The sequence below is a fragment of the Sinohyriopsis cumingii genome, chromosome 2 (genome assembly GCF_028554795.1).
Source record: "Sinohyriopsis cumingii isolate HCF-2022 chromosome 2, ASM2855479v2, whole genome shotgun sequence".
In the NCBI taxonomy this organism is placed as follows: Eukaryota; Metazoa; Mollusca; class Bivalvia; order Unionida; family Unionidae; genus Sinohyriopsis; species Sinohyriopsis cumingii.
Genome location: NC_142962.1, coordinates 152,376,914 through 152,396,509, shown reverse-complemented (window position 1 = coordinate 152,396,509; position 19,596 = coordinate 152,376,914). Strand labels below are relative to the sequence as shown.

The following is a 19,596-nucleotide window of genomic DNA, read 5'->3' as shown; positions in this document are numbered from 1 at the left end:
ACAAAAAATGGTACTAACAGCTACCTCGCTTGGCACTCAGCATTAAGAGGTTAGTGTTAGGACTGGTCAGCCTGTTGTCAGGATAATGTGACTGGGTGGGACATCATGCTACATGTCTGCGGCATCATGCCCCAGTGCTAGACATCACTATAAACTGTCAGTGCCACACTGCAGACATCATAGCAATATGACTGAAAAATTGTTAAAAGCTATGTTAAAAATCCAAATCACACACACACACACACACAAATTCACCGATTTCCACTAGTCTACAAATTCAATGATGGCCACTAGTCCTCAAACTCACTGATGGCCATTAGTCTACAAACTCATTGATTTCCACTAGTCTACAAACTCATTGAATTCCACTAGTCTACAAGCTCACTGATGGCCACTAGTCTACAAACTCACTGATGGCCACTAGTCCACAAACTCACTGATGGCCACTAGTCCACAAACTCAATGATGGCCACACTAGTCTGCAAACTCACTGATGGCCACAAGTCTACAAACTCACTGATGGCCACTAGTCTACAAACTCACTGATGGCCACTAGTCCACAAACTCACTGATGGTGACACTAGTCTGCAAACTCACTGATGGCCACTAGTCCACAAACTCATTGATGGCCACTAGTCTACAAACTCATTGAATTCCACTAGTCTATAAGCTCACTGATGGTCACTAGTCTACAAACTCACTGATGGCCACTAGTCCACAAACTCAATGATGGCCACTAGTCCACAAACTCAATGATGGCCACACTAGTCCAAACTCACTGATGGCCACTAGTCTACAGACTCACTGATGGCCACTAGTCTACAAACTCACTGATGGCCACTAGTCCACAAACTCACTGATGGCCACACTAGTCCACAAACTCAATGATGGCGACACTAGTCTGCAAACTCACTGATGGCCACTAGTCCACAAACTCACTGATGGCCACTAGTCTACAAACTCAGTGATGGCCACTAGTCCACAAACTCAATGATGGCCACACGAGTCCACAAACTCAATGATTGCCACACTAGTCTGCAAACTTAATGATGGCCACTAGACTACAAACTCACTGATGGCCACTAGTCCACAAACTCACTGATGGCCACTAGTCTACAAATTCACTGATGGCCACTAGTCTAACATGTTCTCAAGTTTGAATTAATGACAAAAAGGAACTAATTTACTGTGGTGAAAATCTTGGCAGAAATACTTAATTTGTCAATAATCAATGGACTATTAGTTTGAATGAAAACTAATTAAGAAAAAATGTGAATGATTAAAACTGGCAGATAATTAATCAACACCGAGGTTAAATGAGAACAAGATCAATAATGGAAAACGTCAGTGTAGCTATTTTCAAGTGAACAAGATATTAAAATGTGTAAATGTATTTTATGGTCACTTGATAAAACATTAATAACACTCATGTGTCAAAGGAAAAGATAAAGTGCAGCGCAAATGACAAAGTTAAGGTAGTGGACTGTGAAGGGAAATAAGATTATCATTTTTTCTATTGCTGATAGTGTATAAAGAACTACCTAGAATATTTCCTCATTCCTTTGAAATTGTGTATCCCGCAAATTTGGAGGACAGAGGGGCATATTATCTCCCACCTTTGTAATCCAGGGCTCAGGAATGTTTTTGCCAACACTCGCACTTGTCCCCAGGACAAGTGAGGTGCAAGATTTACTTGTCCCCAGAACAAGTGAGGTGCAAGATTTACTTGTCCCTGTTCTCATTATACTCAATGCAATCCACTTCATTACACTGCGAACGCTTTACTAAACAGCCACAGCATGATACTAAAATGGGTCAAAACCATGAAAATATTGTGTTCTTATACATGACTCTTTAGATAATCATACACAGAGGCATGTAACATAATATATTCCAAATATTTACCCATTTTAATATCAATCTTACAGTGTGTAACTATGTAAAAGATGAAATTGTTTCCTTTGTGACATGTTCTACACTGACAAGTAGGCAAAGTTTGTTTATAATTAAAATACCAAATGTTGAGCAATGATGAACTTTGACTCTTGTTATAGGTATAAAATACACTCAGACTTGTACCCGAGGTAAGAATCTGCATCTGCTTGGCCAAGGGACAGGTACAATGTAAAGCTGTACTAAGCCCAACCAATTTTTACCTTGTCAGGATGAGTGGCTTTCCTGAGCCCTGTGATCCAAGGTGCAATACTCGAATGTTGGTATGTGTATTCATCTGTGATATACATGACTGGGATCACACTTGATATAGGGCTGTTTAATTATTAATCTTTTGCTGTATGGACAAGCTAAAAAGAACAATGGCCATAACTGCCTAAGAGAAGACAAACAGCATATGAACCCAGTGACTGTTGACCAGTGACATTATAAATCTGGATGAAATTCTAGATCTGAATAAAATTTGAAAATTTAGCAAAGTCTCGTTTGTAATGAACAACTGAACCTTTATGGTAGATAAATGATTTTTATATTTAACCTTTTGACCCTTGAACCTGTGATGACCCCTGATGAACCAAATGCATAGTTTGATAAAAACATGTTTTTGAATGGTGAAATAAATAGTTATGGAATAAGTGATTAATACAGATGTCCAGTTTCTAATTGATAAAATGGCATGAAAATAGGAGTGCAGCTGATGATTATTTATAGTGAAAGAGATCAATTTGACTATGGTGTTGTGGAGTATTGTTTTGCTAATCTCTCTGAATCAATTTCAATTGAATGTAGAGCAACTGCATGCAATCAGAGAAAGACAAGCACATCCATGACCATGCTGATTATAGTATTAATACAGAATGGTAAATTTAGGAAACTGGACATCCTTTTAAAACTTACACATATACAGGATAAACAGCGTGGAAAGTAAGAATTTCGAGGAGTATCAAACTGAATGACGTGTGACATCAAGTTCTTTTTCTATCTGAGTTGATACATGCCACATCTATTATTTACCAAAAGATTAATCATTTGTGATAGCTCTGACAGTTATACAAGGCAAAAGATAACTGTTCAACTTGTACCTTCAATTAATGTAGCAAGGCCTATTTTTCTACCCCTTGAACTACATAAAACACCCTAAACTTATAAAATGTATATGTACCTTAGTCATATTTTTGACACATTCTCAGGAAATAAGCAGCTAGAAAAGTCAGAATGCTTTGATGCCAGAAACTTTTTATTACATTCCAATAAAACCATTTTAATGATTACATAAACTTTAACCACTACTGTGAAGCCATCAGTAATGACATAATTTTTTTAGTGCACAATTTTCACATTCACAAAAGTTTTACTGATTAAACCATTGTATAAAATTACAATCCAGAGGTAACTATTTTTATTTTAAAATGTATATATTTTTTTAATGAATTCATATATTTTTGTGGGTGAGTTTTTGTGGTTTTGCAAAAATGACTTTTTCATAGGCACTTCAAATTGTGGCTCTGGGATGTGACAATAATGTTTCAATAAATGAATACTGTATGTTCACTGGGTCTGCAACAAATGTGAAATCCATAAAAACTGGAATGCTCAAAATTATAGCATTACCCAGGAACAAGATGAAGAGATATGTTCATATTTACAGAGGCTGTGCTGAACACTTGAAGAATTGTATTTGATGACATTGATGGTGACTTTACTGCAGCAAACTGAGTATCACCAATGACACATTAGCAGAACCAGTAAAATGGATATTTGTGATGATGATAAAATCACCATTAATAACTTCAAATCCTAAAACAAGTCTTTTATCTTTTATCCCCTAATGCACTACTGAAAAAATTCAAAATTAAGAAAAATATGTAATCATGACTTCACAGTTTATTCCACATTTTACTCGAGTGTGTGTGTGTTTGTGTGTTGTGTGTTACATGAAGTGCAATCCCTCACAACCAAATACTCTTGAGACCAACCCACAATTCAGTTTACTAAGTTTTTTTGTGCAAATATGAAAAAAATGTCTTTTTTTCTAATCACTATGTAATGAGAGAGATTATATATTACAGGGATATGTTTCTGGTCCAAGCATTAGGTAAATATTTGCTGCATGTGATCTTTTCATTTGTCAAATCTGCAGGCATTGTTGAAATGACACTTATTTGTATCACAGTTGTTTTCAAATTCATTCTTGCTGAATTCCATTTTCTTTAGAATATTTAAAACAGTAAATGTTTCTCCTAGTCTTGTCAGTATAAGCTCTGCTAAAGTAGAGTACTCACTGATCAGTCTAATTTCAGTCTTCAAGTATAGTTTAATACTACGGCGCTATACTGACATCTTGACATATGAGTGAAAACATATGATAATGATGTCTACTTAAATACATGTCCATAATGATTTCTCTCCATTTAAAACCAATTTAGCAAAAATGGCTTTTAGAATACTGCTTTTTGTCTGACTCCATCAGCAATGTAACAAAAGTGAGACCAATTGCCTGGTTAATAGAGCTCCATATATTTAATTAAAACAATAAACAAACAATGTTCTATTGACCATGTATACAATAAGATACTGAGCAGATAAGCATGATCCTTCTTAAATGGTTTACCTATAAGCATTTAGTTATTAATAATTTGCCTCAAATGCTTGCTCTTTTGTATGATGCAAAGACTTCAGATTAGCCTATTGTTATCCTAATCAGTGTTGATGTACGTGTCAAGTATTATTTTAACCTCACATGCCCTTGGGATATTTTCTGCTATATCTCAAAGATAAGCATACTACAGTACTTAATAACCATAATTAATCTGTTCATGTATTTGTCAGGAGTTTAGCAGCTAATATGCATTTCCAATTTTTGAAGTGAGTTTTGGTTTGTTTTGTTTTGGAAGGGGGACAAGAATAAAATTAAAATTTGTGATTGAAATATCAGTATTCTTAGTTCATGGGTTTCCATTTGCCAAAATAAAAATGAAGATATCTGAGAAGGAAAAGTTGTGACTCCAACATTTCAGTCTTGAGGGGATTCTGATATGCTAAGGTTTCAGTTTTGAGGAGTTTCAAATGAATTCCATCAAAACCAAAAAATCATGGGACCAAATTTGTTGATAGTCTTTTTGAGCGGTTTTAAGTTTTTTGCTGAGGTGAAAAATGTCCTTTTATAAACACTTACTGGACTTGAGACAGAGACAGAGACAAATATAATTACGAAAGAACATCTGTGTATGTGTAAAAGAGTGCACATTAAGGATGCTGCCTTTGTGGGTTTTTTGACATGTAATTAAAATAGCTAAACAACATAACTTCATTCAGAGAAATCACTTCCAGTTACATGAATACATTTGTTCCAGACAGAACTACAGTCCTTGTCTCAAGAACTATTTATCAAATTAGATATTTGTATAACTTTATTATATGTCCCTTAAAATTATGAATGATAATCCATGAAATTTAAGATTTTGATCTCATAAAGAATAAACACTAAGGTAACAAATTTTGGAAATGTGAAATTTTCTACCCATACCAAAATCCTGTATTACTTCTTGCAGGACAATTCACTGAATCAAGCATGCAAAAATGTCTTCTTTTCATTTTAAATTAATCAATTTTAGTCGAAATTAAAATTTCTGTTTCCAGAGAAAAATTACCCAATCATTAACATTACAAAATAAGTTCACCTACCTTTCAAATCAATCTCTCCCCGAAAGATGAAAATTGTGTTTTTCCCCATCTATATAGATATAGGACTCATGGTACTAATTGTATGGAAAAATGTGAACCAGTCTGGAAATGGGTGAAGGATAAAATAGTATATATGGGTCTGGCAGGCCAGGATTAGTTGATAATGAAAAATATCTTTTTTTTAAAGAATCTTCCGAGAGCTTGTCTTAGTTGTAACTGAAAAAATAGATACATTGTTTTATTGACGGAATTTCAGTCCTTTAAAGATATAAGTTCGGAACACTTGTTAATGAAATGAGCACCCGACAGTTTGGTGCAGAATTGCAAGCACATGTTTCAAACACTCACAGATCCAGAAAATGCCAAGGCTCATTTGGTTTTCTCTGCATAGAAACTGTGATACAGGATTCATCTATATTGATAAATATAGGTTTGATCTTGAGAAGACAAAAATTCTAAGTTATTGAATTTTTAATATCATGGTGTTTGCATAGGTTTACTATGAAAACCGAATTAGTACCGCAAGTCCTCTATATGCATAGTGTATAAACAAAGGGAAGAAACTCTTACCATTACCTCCCCTTACCACTGCATTGTGGCTACCATTGACTGAATTCTTACAAGTTTAAGTGAAGTGATGCATTAATGATGCTGCTTGCATTTGTGGGTTTGATATTAATATCAATATCATCGAGCCATTATTTTCATGGAAATGCAATTTACAAACAAAACTGACTTTCTCCATCAAATACATTCCCTACAGCTTAAAAAAATTCATAAAATGTATTGCACAAATGCTTAGGAAGATAAATAAATACAGATACACAAACACAGGTGACACTCGATTTACATGGCAGATGAATTAATGAAGTTATGGCATAATCGAAATTGGCATAAAATGAAAGCAATTTTCTGATAGGATACTTATAAATTACTCAAGTTCTTGAGCATAAGTTTTCAAGTAATGATTATGCATAATTTTCAAAAAAAATTATAAAACATACAATATGTGAGCTGCACATGAGTCACAGAACATTGTGTCAGCAACAGCATGAAAACAGTGGCACAAAATTATGTTATTTCTTCATTTTCTGTCCATCCATCCATCCATCCAGAGAGAGAGAGAGAGAGAGAGAGAGAGAAAGATTATTAATATCCAGCATATAGGTAGCCACCTAGTAAATGGTAAGAGAAGGTACTATGAAAGAGTTTCTTCCCACTGTCCATAATGACTGGATAGAGTAAATTTTCATCATTCGAGGAGAGCTAAATTCGAGGGGTGTGGGTGTGCTTGTAAGTATGCATGTGCGTATGTGTGTGATCTGGATTTTTAATGTAACAATTTTTCAGTTATATTGCTACAATGTCTGCAGTGTGAGTTTATAGTGATGACTAGCACTAAGGCATCATGCCTCAGACATGTAGCATCATGTCCCACTCATTCACATTATCCTGACACCAGGCCAACCAGTCCTAGCACTAACCTCTTAATGATGTGCAAAAGCGAGGCAGCTGTCAGCAGCATTTTTATAAGTCTCTGGTATGACTCGGCTGGGGTTTGAACCAGCGATCTCCCACATCTGAAATTTGAGAGGTAGCACAGCTAACTTCCTACTGTTAATGTGACTGAGGAATATATTTAAAAAAGAAATAATTTTCTTCTGTATTATTTTATGATACAATGGAAACACACATTTCTTACCTATATCATGTTCTTTGAGAACCAGATCTGTGTCAGGAAGGTAACTAATTAGGAGCTGTCTTAAAACTCTCTGGTCAGCCTGTAAAAAGAAGTTAATTTAATGAATATCTGTCTCTACCTACAGTGGTAAGATCACAAAAGTTTGCAATAATTAAATCTTCCAATGACCTTTAAGACACAATTGTATGGTTATTGGGGAGACAATAATTAAGTTTCATAGTCCTATCTCAAACAACGTCAAGAGTAAAATTGGAGAAAAAAATTATCAACAACTTGACCTTGAAAATAAAACCCTGACTATTATAAATAAAACCCTGAGAAGCAAAGGTGTACTATTTGTTTTCCTTGCACTTCAAATAGCGTTATAATGACTTTATAACTAAAATTAGCATTGATAGGATTTTCAAGATAGCTGTGTGGTGACCATACTGGATAACATATTGGCACAATTTTTATTTAGGACCAACTACATATTCACAGGAAGTCTTGGTGAAAACTCCATGCTGTTGGAGTAGCAATAAAAAGATTTTTAAGATATCTGTGGTAGTGGCCATATTTGACATCAGATCAGCACTATTTATCAACTAGACATCATATAAAGCCTTTCAGCAAAAACCCTATGTTGATATGACCACCCATTCCAGACAAGTGATTACAAGACGGCACTGCTGGTGGCTATATTGGATGTCCATATAGAACCATTTTTATTTAGAAACAACCAGACATCATAAGAAGTCTTCTTTTGAAAGCCACGTGTTGATATGACTTTCCATTCAGGAGGAGACGCAATAACAAGATTTTCCAGACTGCTGCCATGGAGACTATACTGCACATTAGAGCAGCATCATATTCATTTAACACCAACTAGACATAAGAGTAAACACTGAAATGAAAATCCCATACTGATATGACCATCTACTTGAGAGGATTAGCAATAACAACGTTTTCAAAATGGCTGCTGTGGTGACCATATTGGATGTCTGAGCAGGAACATTTTCATTTTTAAACAACTAGATATTAAAAGAATTCTGGTGACAATAGGATGTCAATATGACTTTCCATTCAGAAGGAGTTGCGATACCTACATTTTCAAGATTGCTGTGATGGCCAAATTGGATGTCTGAGCAGGAATATTTTCAATCACAACCATCTAGATCTTGTGATAAAAGTTTCATGGCAGTCCTTTAAGTTGTTTAGAAGAAATAGTGATAGCAAACATGTGCTGAGGGATGGTCACTCGGGACAATGGACATGAAAATGAAAAAGTTCACCCAAAAAGTACTGTCAGACAGCCTACTTCTGAAACACAATTCTTAGCAATCTAAAATGAAATACCTGTCGAGTCTGAGATGCTAAAGGAAAGCTGTAAAACAACTTGTACTCATCAGGACACTATAGGTCAGGATTTGTAATGAACACATTTGGCACAAGGGGAATGTTTCATACTTTTATTCTTGTGAACTCCAGGAATAAGATATCAAAATTACCAAGGATTGAGCATAAAATATATTAATACTGATCAAAATGTCAAAATCTGTAAAAAGTAAATTAGCTTCAAGATGCACAATACTTCTTGCTTCCTTCGTTGATCCTTGTTTTCAAATAATGCCTTGAAATGACCCTGCTTCTAAATGAAGCTTCTGCTAGTATGTGCTGGCTATTCTTTGGAACAGATTATAGACATTTAGTCCTACTGCATGTATGTCAGCATATCACAAAAATCACCCAAAAGTTGGATTAATAACTTGAAGGAGCTATAATCTTATTATAGAAATCAAGCATTTTAATTTATGACAATAAATGTCAAATTCTGTGCAATATACCTCTCTGGACATTTTCAACTCGTTGGTCATGATGTTTGTACAAGCTCCTGCTTAATTAAGATTTGTATATTCATAATGTGTTTGAAAATGGTTGTACTTTTTCCTTTTTTTAACTTAGACTTATTTGGTCTGCAAAGATTCTATAAACACAATTTTATTTTTACAAGATTTTCAAGCTCCTGACATACCTTGATTTAAACAGTATTTATTTAATGAATGCAAATTTCCATCCTGCAAAATGTGATACAGAATTGATGCTAAATGTTACACCTCAAATTTTTCCAAAAGTTTTTAAGTTACGAGTTTTGAATATGCTAACCATTTTCGTTCAGAAACAACTATTTATTGACAATGTATTTTCTTACGAAAAAACCCATACTGATAAGACAATCTGTTCAGAACAGGTAACTATATAAAGATTATTAATAACGGCCATCAAGGCAGCCATTTTCAAAGTAAATAATTGTCATTTTAATAGACACAGATATATCTTGCATGAAAGAAACACTTTTTGTTGTTTTTTTTTTTTTATTTATAAGTATGACTATCCATTCAGGATAATGAACTCTTACGACATTTCTCAAATTTTTGGAGGCCATATTGGCATCATTTTTATTTCAGCCCAACTACATAAAGTGATAAGTGTTTTAGTGAAAACCCCATGTCGATACAATCATAACTTCCATAAGAGAAATTAAAGGATTTGTAAGCTAGCTGCCATGGTAGTCATGCTGGATGTTAGACCAGCACCAGGTTCATACAGGATGGCATAAGAACTCATTAAGTGAAAATCATGTCTATATGATATTCAGTTCTGAAGTAGAGTAAGATTTTCTAGACAGCTATAATAATAGCCATACTGAGTCTGGTGAGCATAATTTTCATATATGACCAATTATATATCATAAGAAAAGTGCAAACACCATGTTATTACCACTATCAATACAGGATTAGTGATAACAAGATTTTCAAGATGGCCTCCATGGCATTAAAAATGGAGGTCAGATTGGTACCCTTTTCATTTAAGAGAAACTAGACAGAACAAGACTTCTTTCAGTGAATACTCCATGTCCATAAGATCCCCCAATCAGGAGTATTTAGCAATTAAAAGAACTTACAGCTGACCACCATGACAGACATACTGGATGTCTGATCAGAACCATTTTGATCTAGGTCCAACTTGATATCAAAACAAGTCTCTGAATGAAAACACAATGTCAAAATGACCATCCATTAAGGAAGGTGTGTGTGTGTGATTTGGATCGTTACTGTAGCTTTAAAAAATTTTCAGTCATATCACCATGATTTCTGCAGTGTGGCAGTTTATAGCTATGTCTAGCACTGGGGCATCATACTGCAGACATGTAGCATAATGTCCCACCCAGTCACATTATCCTGACACCAAGCTGACCAGTCCTAACACTAACCTCTTAATGCTGAGCACCTTAAGTTCATTTTTATAAGTCTCTGGTATGACTTGGCCAGGATTCAAACCCAGGACCTCCCCCATCTGAGGCAGATGCTCTAACCACTAGACTACCAAAGCAGTGTCATTAAAGAGGAAGGGGACCAGTGATGAGATTTTCAAGATGACCACAATGATAGCTATTATGAAGGTCCATGTTGTACCATTTTTATTCAGAACCAAAAAGATATCTGGTGAAAAACCCATGCTAATATGGCCATCTATGCAGAGAGTATAGCAAGAACAAGATTTCAAGTTGGTGACTGTTTTGGTTGTGTGTATTTTTGGATTTTTTTTATGTAGCTTTAACAATTTTAGTCATATTGCTACAATGTCTGCAGTCTCTTAAAACTTGTAAGCTTGACCTCTAGAAATTTTCAGGTGACTGTTTACTAATCATGAATCCTCAGCTTTTAGTAATCCTCTGTCAGTTTACACGTTTAATGGAACAGACTGGTTTTCTAAATACTTCGCTGATACAAAAATATGTCATTTGGTGCCATTATGGAATATAATCTAATCACCAGTCAAAGTATTATCAACACTTAAATGATTAATGGATTGAGTATGTGATTGGAATATTTTATGATTCAAACCTACATAAAAGTACTGTTCTAGTTTCATTTAAATGTTGGAGTTAAAAATTAATTCTGTAAATAAATCTGTCATTTTTCGTATGTGCACACAGTAAACACACCATGATATTTTTAGGTACTCAAAGTTAAACTTACAGTGCACTGTGAATGTGTGCATCCATGAATTCTGGACAATGCAACTGTTACAATATTTTGATACATGTCTGCAGTTCTTGGAGATATCGAAGTTTCTGAAGAATACAGTTTCACACCCGCGAACAGTGCTATGATTTAAATTACACAACATCCAAAATCCTGAGCATAGGACCGTACCAAATTTTGTAACAATGACAAAGATAATGTTTTTGCTGCCCAAATAATTCAAACTATCATTTTCTGCTAATACAGTTGAGATAATAAAATAACAATAATGATGACCATCATAATTAAGTTATTTACATATAAAAAGCAATAGCCTAGAGTATCCCAATTACCTGTATGCCAATGAGTGTGCTGGAGTAATAGGATGCTGGGAGAAGGTCTTCTATAATTGAGCACATCATCCAGAATGTGTCCTCCTCCTCCAGAAATAACAGTAATGAGGCTGCAATCTATAAAGACAAACTTGGCATCAGACACTTTTATTGTATTTAATATACATGCTACAACAAATAGAAAGATTTATTTATCTAGCAACTTAGGTAAGATAGCACAGCTACTAATTCAATCAATTTAGTTGAATTTATCTATATAACAAAGATAAGACTGGTAAAATAAAACCTTCATCATAGGAACTTACCAGTAGGCATGAACAAGGTTCAAAAGATCAAAGTTTCAAAGCTCAAAGAAGGGTTCTAAAGAGGCACATCATGATCAGTTTGGGAAAACATGTCATAAATGTATGTAAATCAGTTGTTTGGACAACAGGGTATTGATATTCATGGGCGTAAATGTATGTAAATCAGTTGTTTGGACAATAGGGTATGGATGTTCATGGGCGTAAATGTATGTAAATCAGTTGTTTGGACAACAGGGTATGGATAATCATGGGCGTAAATGTATGTAAATCAGTTGTTTGGACAATAGGGTATGGATAATCATGGAAGTAAATGTATGTAAATCAGTTGTTTGGACAACAGGGTATGGATAATCATGAGCGTAAATGTATGTAAATCAGTTGTTTGGACAACAGGGTATGGATATTCATGGGCGTAAATGTATGTAAATCAGTTGTTTGGACAACAGGGTATGGATAATCATGGGCATAAATGTATGTAAATCAGTTGTTTGGACAATAGGGTATGGATATTCATGGGCATAAATATTATGTAAATCAGTTGTTTGGACAATAGGGTATGGATATTCATGGAAGTAAATGTATGTAAATCAGTTGTTTGGACAACAGGCTATGGATAATCATGGGCATAAATGTATGTAATTCAGTTGTTTGGACAATAGGGTATGGATATTCATGAGCGTAAATGTATGTAAATCAGTTGTTTGGACAATAGGGTATGGATATTCATGGGCATAAATGTATGTACAGTGGAGCCTCGTTAATCCGGACTCCGTTTATCCGGAAACCTCGCTATCCGACATAATTCAATGGGAACGGAATTCCTAAACGTTAATTTGCTCCGTTAATCACGAAATCCGCATTCCGGATCCGGAAATCAAAATCGGGGACCAAAGTGTAAAATTACATTAAAACGTGTCTTGATAATCCGGAAATAATCTGTCCAAAAATAAGAAAATTCGATAAATCATATGTGAAAATACAATCAGAAGAATAGTACATAAAACACAGTAGTGAAGCCCTTGAGAATCTATGGCCACTATCAATAACTAAGTACCGTGACCATATTGTAACCAGCGATTGTACAAACAATGTCTGTTTTAGCTAGTCGCTGACGGGGGTGTTAATAATTAAATAAACACACTGGGATCAAATAGTCCACGCTTTTTGACATAACATATGGTAAATAAATTAAAAGTGTCATTAAGCCTCTTTGTTGTTTACCAATTGTATGTAACAATCACAGTTTATTGTTTGCTGTGCAAATACAGTTGACATTTTTAAGCTGTGGACAGTATAGGGCTTCAAAGAATCCAGGCAAACAAAGGTTACAGACTTCTTCAGGAAATTGACATAATAAATGTATGTACAGTACATACATGTACATGAACATAGTGTGATGTGTTCGATGTGTTAATTGTCTAAACTTCTATTTACTGTATATGTACGTACAAGCACATGTTATAATAATGTAAAATAAACACAAATTAATAGATGTATTCATTAATTTATTTCAACCATTATTGAATATACAGTACATTACATTTAAAGCTAGCATATACATGTACATATATACGGTGTGATGATATCGTAAAATAAAAAATGTGCATGATTCAATTATCCGGAAAACTCATTAATCCGAACATATTCGCTGGGAACGAATGTGTCCGGATTAACGAGGCTCCACTGTAAATCAGTTGCTTGGACAATAGGGTATGGATATTCATGGAAGTAAATGTATGTAAATCAGTTGTCTGGACATTAGGGTATGGATAATCATGGGCATAAATGTATGTAAATCAGTTGTTTGGACAATAGGGTATGGATATTCATGGGCATAAATGAATGTAAATCAGTTGTTTGGACAATAGGGTATGGATAATCATAGGCATAAATGTATGTAAATCAGTTGTTTGGACAATAGGGTATGGATATTCATGGGCATAAATGTATGTATATCAGTTGTTTGGACAATAGGGTATGGATATTCATGGGCGTAAATGTTACGTAAATCAGTTGTTTGGACAACAGGGTATGGATATTCATGGAAGTAAATGTATGCAAATCAGTTGTTTGGACATTAGGGTATGGATATTCATGGAAGTAAATGTATGTAAATCAGTTGTTTGGACAATAGGGTATTGATATTCATGGAAGTAAATGTATGTAAATCAGTTGTTTGGACAATAGGGTATGGATATTCATGGAAGTAAATGTATGTAAATCAGTTGTTTGGACATTAGGGTATGGATATTCATGGAAGTAAATGTATGTAAATCAGTTGTTTGGACATTAGGGTATGGATATTCATGGGCATAAATGTATGTAAATCAGTTGTTTTGACAATAGGGTATGGATATTCATGGAAGTAAATGTATGTAAATCAGTTGTTTGGACATTAGGGTATGGATATTCATGGAAGTAAATGTATGTAAATCAGTTGTTTGGACATTAGGGTATGGATATTCATGGGCATAAATGTATGTAAATCAGTTGTTTGGACATTAGGGTATGGATAATCATGGGCATAAATGTATGTAAATCAGTTGTTTGGACAATAGGGTATGGATATTCATGGGCATAAATGTATGTAAATCAGTTGTTTGGACAATAGGGTATGGATATTCATGGACGTAAATGTATGTAAATCAGTTGTTTGGACAATAGGGTATGGATAATCATGGGTGTAAAGTGCTCTAAATATATGCATCCAAAACAACATCAAACATATTTACTAGCAAGTGCATAAAATATATGACCAACAAAAAACCGCCTTTGCAATTTGCCATATCTGCTATAAAGGTTGATTACAAGTAATGCCAACACTAACATATCAATTTTTTTAATACTGCACATATTCAATAAATATTTTCTAATAAACAATTGTTTATTCATTAAGCAATTTAACAGAATTTTCAACAACTTTGACAAATCATGACTTCCTGCCATCTAAGAATGCTAAAGTCTTTCCTAAGAGTAATTAATCCTGTACTACTAATACATTTCTCAAGTCAATATTTTATCAGACATGATTCACTTATAGACATGACTATTTCCCTATCATCAAGAGGCTCAAGTGAGCCCGATATTGTTCACTTCTTTCCACAACTCAACAGTTATCTTTTTCATTAAGCAAACAATTGTAGTCTTGTAAGAACACAACTGTACATAAACTGTCTCTCAAACTTTATTTTGTATTGGTCTACATTCTTTATATAAAGATAAAGGCATGCTTGACCTGACTAGATTCAAATAAACATTCTTTATATAAAGATAAAGGCATGCTTGACCTGGCTAGATTCAAATAAACATTCTTTATATAAAGATAAAGGCATGCTTGACCTGACTAGATCCATGCTCATTATCAAACTCATCCAACATCTTGATCTATGGACTAATTGTTTGAAGAACCTATAACCAAAAACACAAGACAAATAATGTATGAAAATCCCTGACTTATCAAAAGTTTATAACTGAATGATTACACCGGGTTCTGTGCTACAGACAATACATCAGTTCCTTACAACATGTGCTTTCTAACTATATTATGTTCTGGTGTGTTGTCACATATAAGACCTTAAAAAGAAAATAGGTGTAGCCTAGACCCTAATTACAATGAAAACAAAATGCTAGCAGCAACAACCATCTTTCAATATCATCCTCCATCACTCATCTGAGGACCTTAACAAATAAAACTTAACAAAATTGATGTGACTAGAAATACCAGGTTATTATGTGTTAAGCATTTTCGAGTTAGTAAAACTGCTAGCTTAATTTTTAAAAATAAGAGAGTAGCTTCAAATAGTCTTCTTGGCTGACATTCTATAGTATAGTTTTCCAAAGAAAAAAGTCAGATAAAAACAACAGTTGGCAAGAAGACTAGGGAAGAATTACACTAAAACTGAAGCAATCACAAATCCAAAGTGAACAATGTCACACTTTCTGGTACATTAAATAATTATATTTTGTATCTCCTTTAAACGTTTTTATATTAATATTCACATGAATCTGGCTGCCAAATTAATTTTTGGGAACAAAGTATGACAAGAGTCAATATAATTGTGAAATCTCATCTTAATTGGTTAAAAACAGACAAGAGTCAAAAGTCAGATACAATAAGGTAATTAGTAACAATAAAACAAAATTCAAACAATTTAACAGTAGCCATGACCATACTTGCGTCGCAAAAGGGTGTAGCATCACACACACACACACACACACACACACAAGGTTGCCAAAACAACTGAGACACCAATACACATATGGATAATTAAGAATATTACTCTGACCATGTGAAAAAATACTAATTTTTCTTACCACTCCTGTTCCTTGACAATACCCGATATCTGGGTAGAGCCAAGCCAGGCCTCTTAGAATTCTCCGTAACCTTGGAATTCCTGTGCTGTGAATGTTACAGAAGCAGGCATTGCTTGGCATTGTTCTCAACACATCCTGCAACCCAAAGAAATCTTATCAGCACTGACAATAAGTGTGTCTGCTTATTACAATTAGAACTGTTGATATAACAAATCTCTACTCACTCATCTTCCTCTCTAATGTCCCATACCAAATCCCCCTTTACTCAGTAAAATGTAAAGAATGCACTCTGGTTGGATTTGATAGGGTTATATGCATACATGTAAAGACATACTGTAGATATTAATGTTCCCAATTGATTTTTAAAAAATGCTTATATTACACATGCATAATTTGGACAGTGTCATGGAATGTGAAGTCACACAAGAAAAAAAAAAAGTTGTAAACACGGTACATTTTCAGAAAATTAATTTACCAAACTGAAAATGCATCATACACATCCCCTTGAGCCTGTAACAAATATACAAAGACTTAAAGTGAAGCAGGGAACACTAGAGGAGTCTATTACACAAACTATGGACCTAAAATAGGGTGATCATTTGAAAAGAATTTAGAACATAATTTTGTCTAAACATTATCTAGCATCCTCCTAATGTGTCAGTTGACAAAAGTTTCACGGCAATGAACTAATGTACTGTTGCAGCTGGATGGCACCAACTATGAATCCTACAGCAAAAAAGGTCACTTGAAAAATGAGAAGCTTACCCCAAAAAAATATTTTCAAAATTTCAATTCGCATCTAAAAATGGATTTTAAAACATTTCCATCCTCTTGACAATGACACAGCAAACTTTCAAGGCAATGCACTGAAAACATATGGAGGACTTGAAAATGACACAGCAAACTTTCAAGGCAATGCACTGAAAACATGGGGGACTTAACAAAGACACAGCAAACATTCTATGCAACGCACCGAAAACTTATGGAGGACCTGACAAAAAATGCCAAGGACCCTGTAATGGGAAAGTCACTCTAAAGTTCAAAAAGCTTCAAAACATGCAATATTTAAACTAAAAATTATTTTGCAACCTCATAATGTGTCGCACAATTCACCATTATGCATGCAATATGATTGAAATTTCAAGGCAATGCATGGAAAACTATTACACAAGTAAGAACAGGCAGATAAATGGATAATTTCTTTCATGTTTTGTTGATTTTAATGGTGCTGTTAACACATTATTGGCTATATCATGCCAAGCTAACAGGAGTTACATGTTGCTCACTAGGACATCATCATAACTGCCAATCCTAACAAGACCTTCTCAGTAAGGCAGCTGATTTTTTTTCTGTCAGACCAGTTTTCAGTAAGGTGTAAGAAAATATCATGTACTGCTACTGTCAAGCTGGAAAACTTGCATTTTAAAGTCCAAAAGTGTGATTCAAGACTGATGCAGGGATGGTAAACATTGTGTTTAACTCTGAAGTTTGTAACGTTTACTTCAACCTTAATTACCTCAAGTACAGTTTCATAAATTGTTGTTCCAAATCCTACTGAGCTAAATGGCTTCTTGATATCTCTCAACTTAATGTAATCCTTTTTAAAAAAAGTTCCTGTGTGATGGGGCAATGTCAATCATCTTTCCCACCATGTGACTTACTCAAATTAACACATTAAATGTAAGTATTGCCCTTCCTGCTTTTACCCCAAGAGTCTGAATATTCCCTTTTATTCTTCTGAACTATTAAAACTTTTTAAAAGATTTACTGTCCCTTTGTTGGATGCCATTTTGAAAAAAAAAGCAACAGCTTGATCATGCAGATGTTTTGCATTACACAATACACAGTCTAAAGCATCTGAGGCACTCAAGTAAAGTTAGTCTGGTTCCTTGACCAATTCCACTGAATCTAATATGAAACCTGGATCCAAATTAAACACAGACAAGCCAATATCCAATATCTATAATTTAATAAAGCTACAGCAAAGATTGGAACTGATAATGGAATACTTATACAAATGCATATCTACATATTAATGTTGTATTTTAAACAAGATACCTTTTCAATCTGTTTTGATGTCATGAGATGATCACCTGAGCTGGTCTTGACAATGTCTTTGTATGTTATATCTGATTTCTGCTTTTTCTCAAGAGCTCCAGACAATCTCATCCAGATGTGTGGCCTTAATGAGTGAGGAATTCCAAGACGTACCATGTTGCGCAATTTATCAGATCTTGGTAACCGAGATTCAACCTGAAGAAATTAAAAATATTTAATGTTGTGAGTAAAATATTGAAAGTAATGAAAATATATCTAACATCTGCAAGCAGAGAATTTTCCAAGTGAACTGTTTTAAGACCAAACTACCCTCAATCTCAAAATAACATGAATCTTCCTTTCTTCTACACCCCCCCCCCACTCTTTAGCAATATTTACCCAGCCTACTAACAGTAAAAAGTATAAAGAATCTAATGTCACTTCATGTAATTATTTTTTAAATCCAAATACCCACACTTGTGTAATAAATCAAAAGACCCAAGTGGGCTTAATATCACTCACCTGGGTAGTTGACATACGTTGAAACTATTATAGGATATAAAAGCATGGAGCACATAGTTGCTACATTTTCAATTACTGTTGGATTTATCTTGTCTTAGAATATACATTACAAAAAACAAGACAATACATTTACACAATAAGCATTCTCCCCTGAATCTCCTTGTTGGGACTAGGACTTGATTTGTAACTTAGAAACTGTTCACAGCAGTACACTTACAGTACATAAACTTACTTGGCATTATAAGAGTTAATCTGATGTTGGCATGGATTCCATGCTCTATCCTTACACACAGGGGCCCTGTCTTCCGGAGTTTTAAGTTGGAAACCAATGAGATCCACACCCAAGGGAGTTCCAATAACTCAGTGGTTAAAGTACTGGACTCAATAATCAGAAAATTGTGGGTTCGATACCCACCATCTGATCAGCCTGGTTTGTCATTAATATAACTGTATATCATTCATAATTTGACTCACATGAGCTCGTGATAATCTAAGCTGGTTTAAAAAATCTGATCAAGATCTGACCAGAAACATGGCCTTTAGAGTGTTTACAAGCTGCACCAACAATATGCAAGATCACCTCATCAAAAGTGCATCGAAATCAGTCATAACTGAACTAACCCGAGATCTTGATATAAGCTTACATACCAAATCTGATCACAGATATGGCTTCTGAAGTGTTCACAACCAAGCCAATCAGATGCAAAGAAAGAAAATAATAT

General features: G+C 34.5%; 1 protein-coding gene across 3 annotated transcripts in view; it reads right to left on the bottom strand.

Moving 5' to 3' along the window:
- LOC149806102 (small G protein signaling modulator 3 homolog) overlaps positions 1 to 19,596 on the bottom strand; it is a 105,385-nt gene that overhangs the window by 62,610 nt on the left and 23,179 nt on the right. For all 3 annotated transcript variants that reach the window (XM_089950996.1, XM_089950994.1, XM_089950995.1), the window contains exons 5-8: positions 18,374 to 18,568; positions 16,316 to 16,450; positions 11,697 to 11,813; positions 7,340 to 7,418 (exon numbers count right to left, since the gene is read on the bottom strand). In XM_089950996.1, coding sequence (XP_089807122.1) covers positions 7,340 to 7,418; positions 11,697 to 11,813; positions 16,316 to 16,450; positions 18,374 to 18,568 — 526 coding nt within the window. The remainder of the gene's footprint in view (positions 1 to 7,339; positions 7,419 to 11,696; positions 11,814 to 16,315; positions 16,451 to 18,373; positions 18,569 to 19,596) is intronic.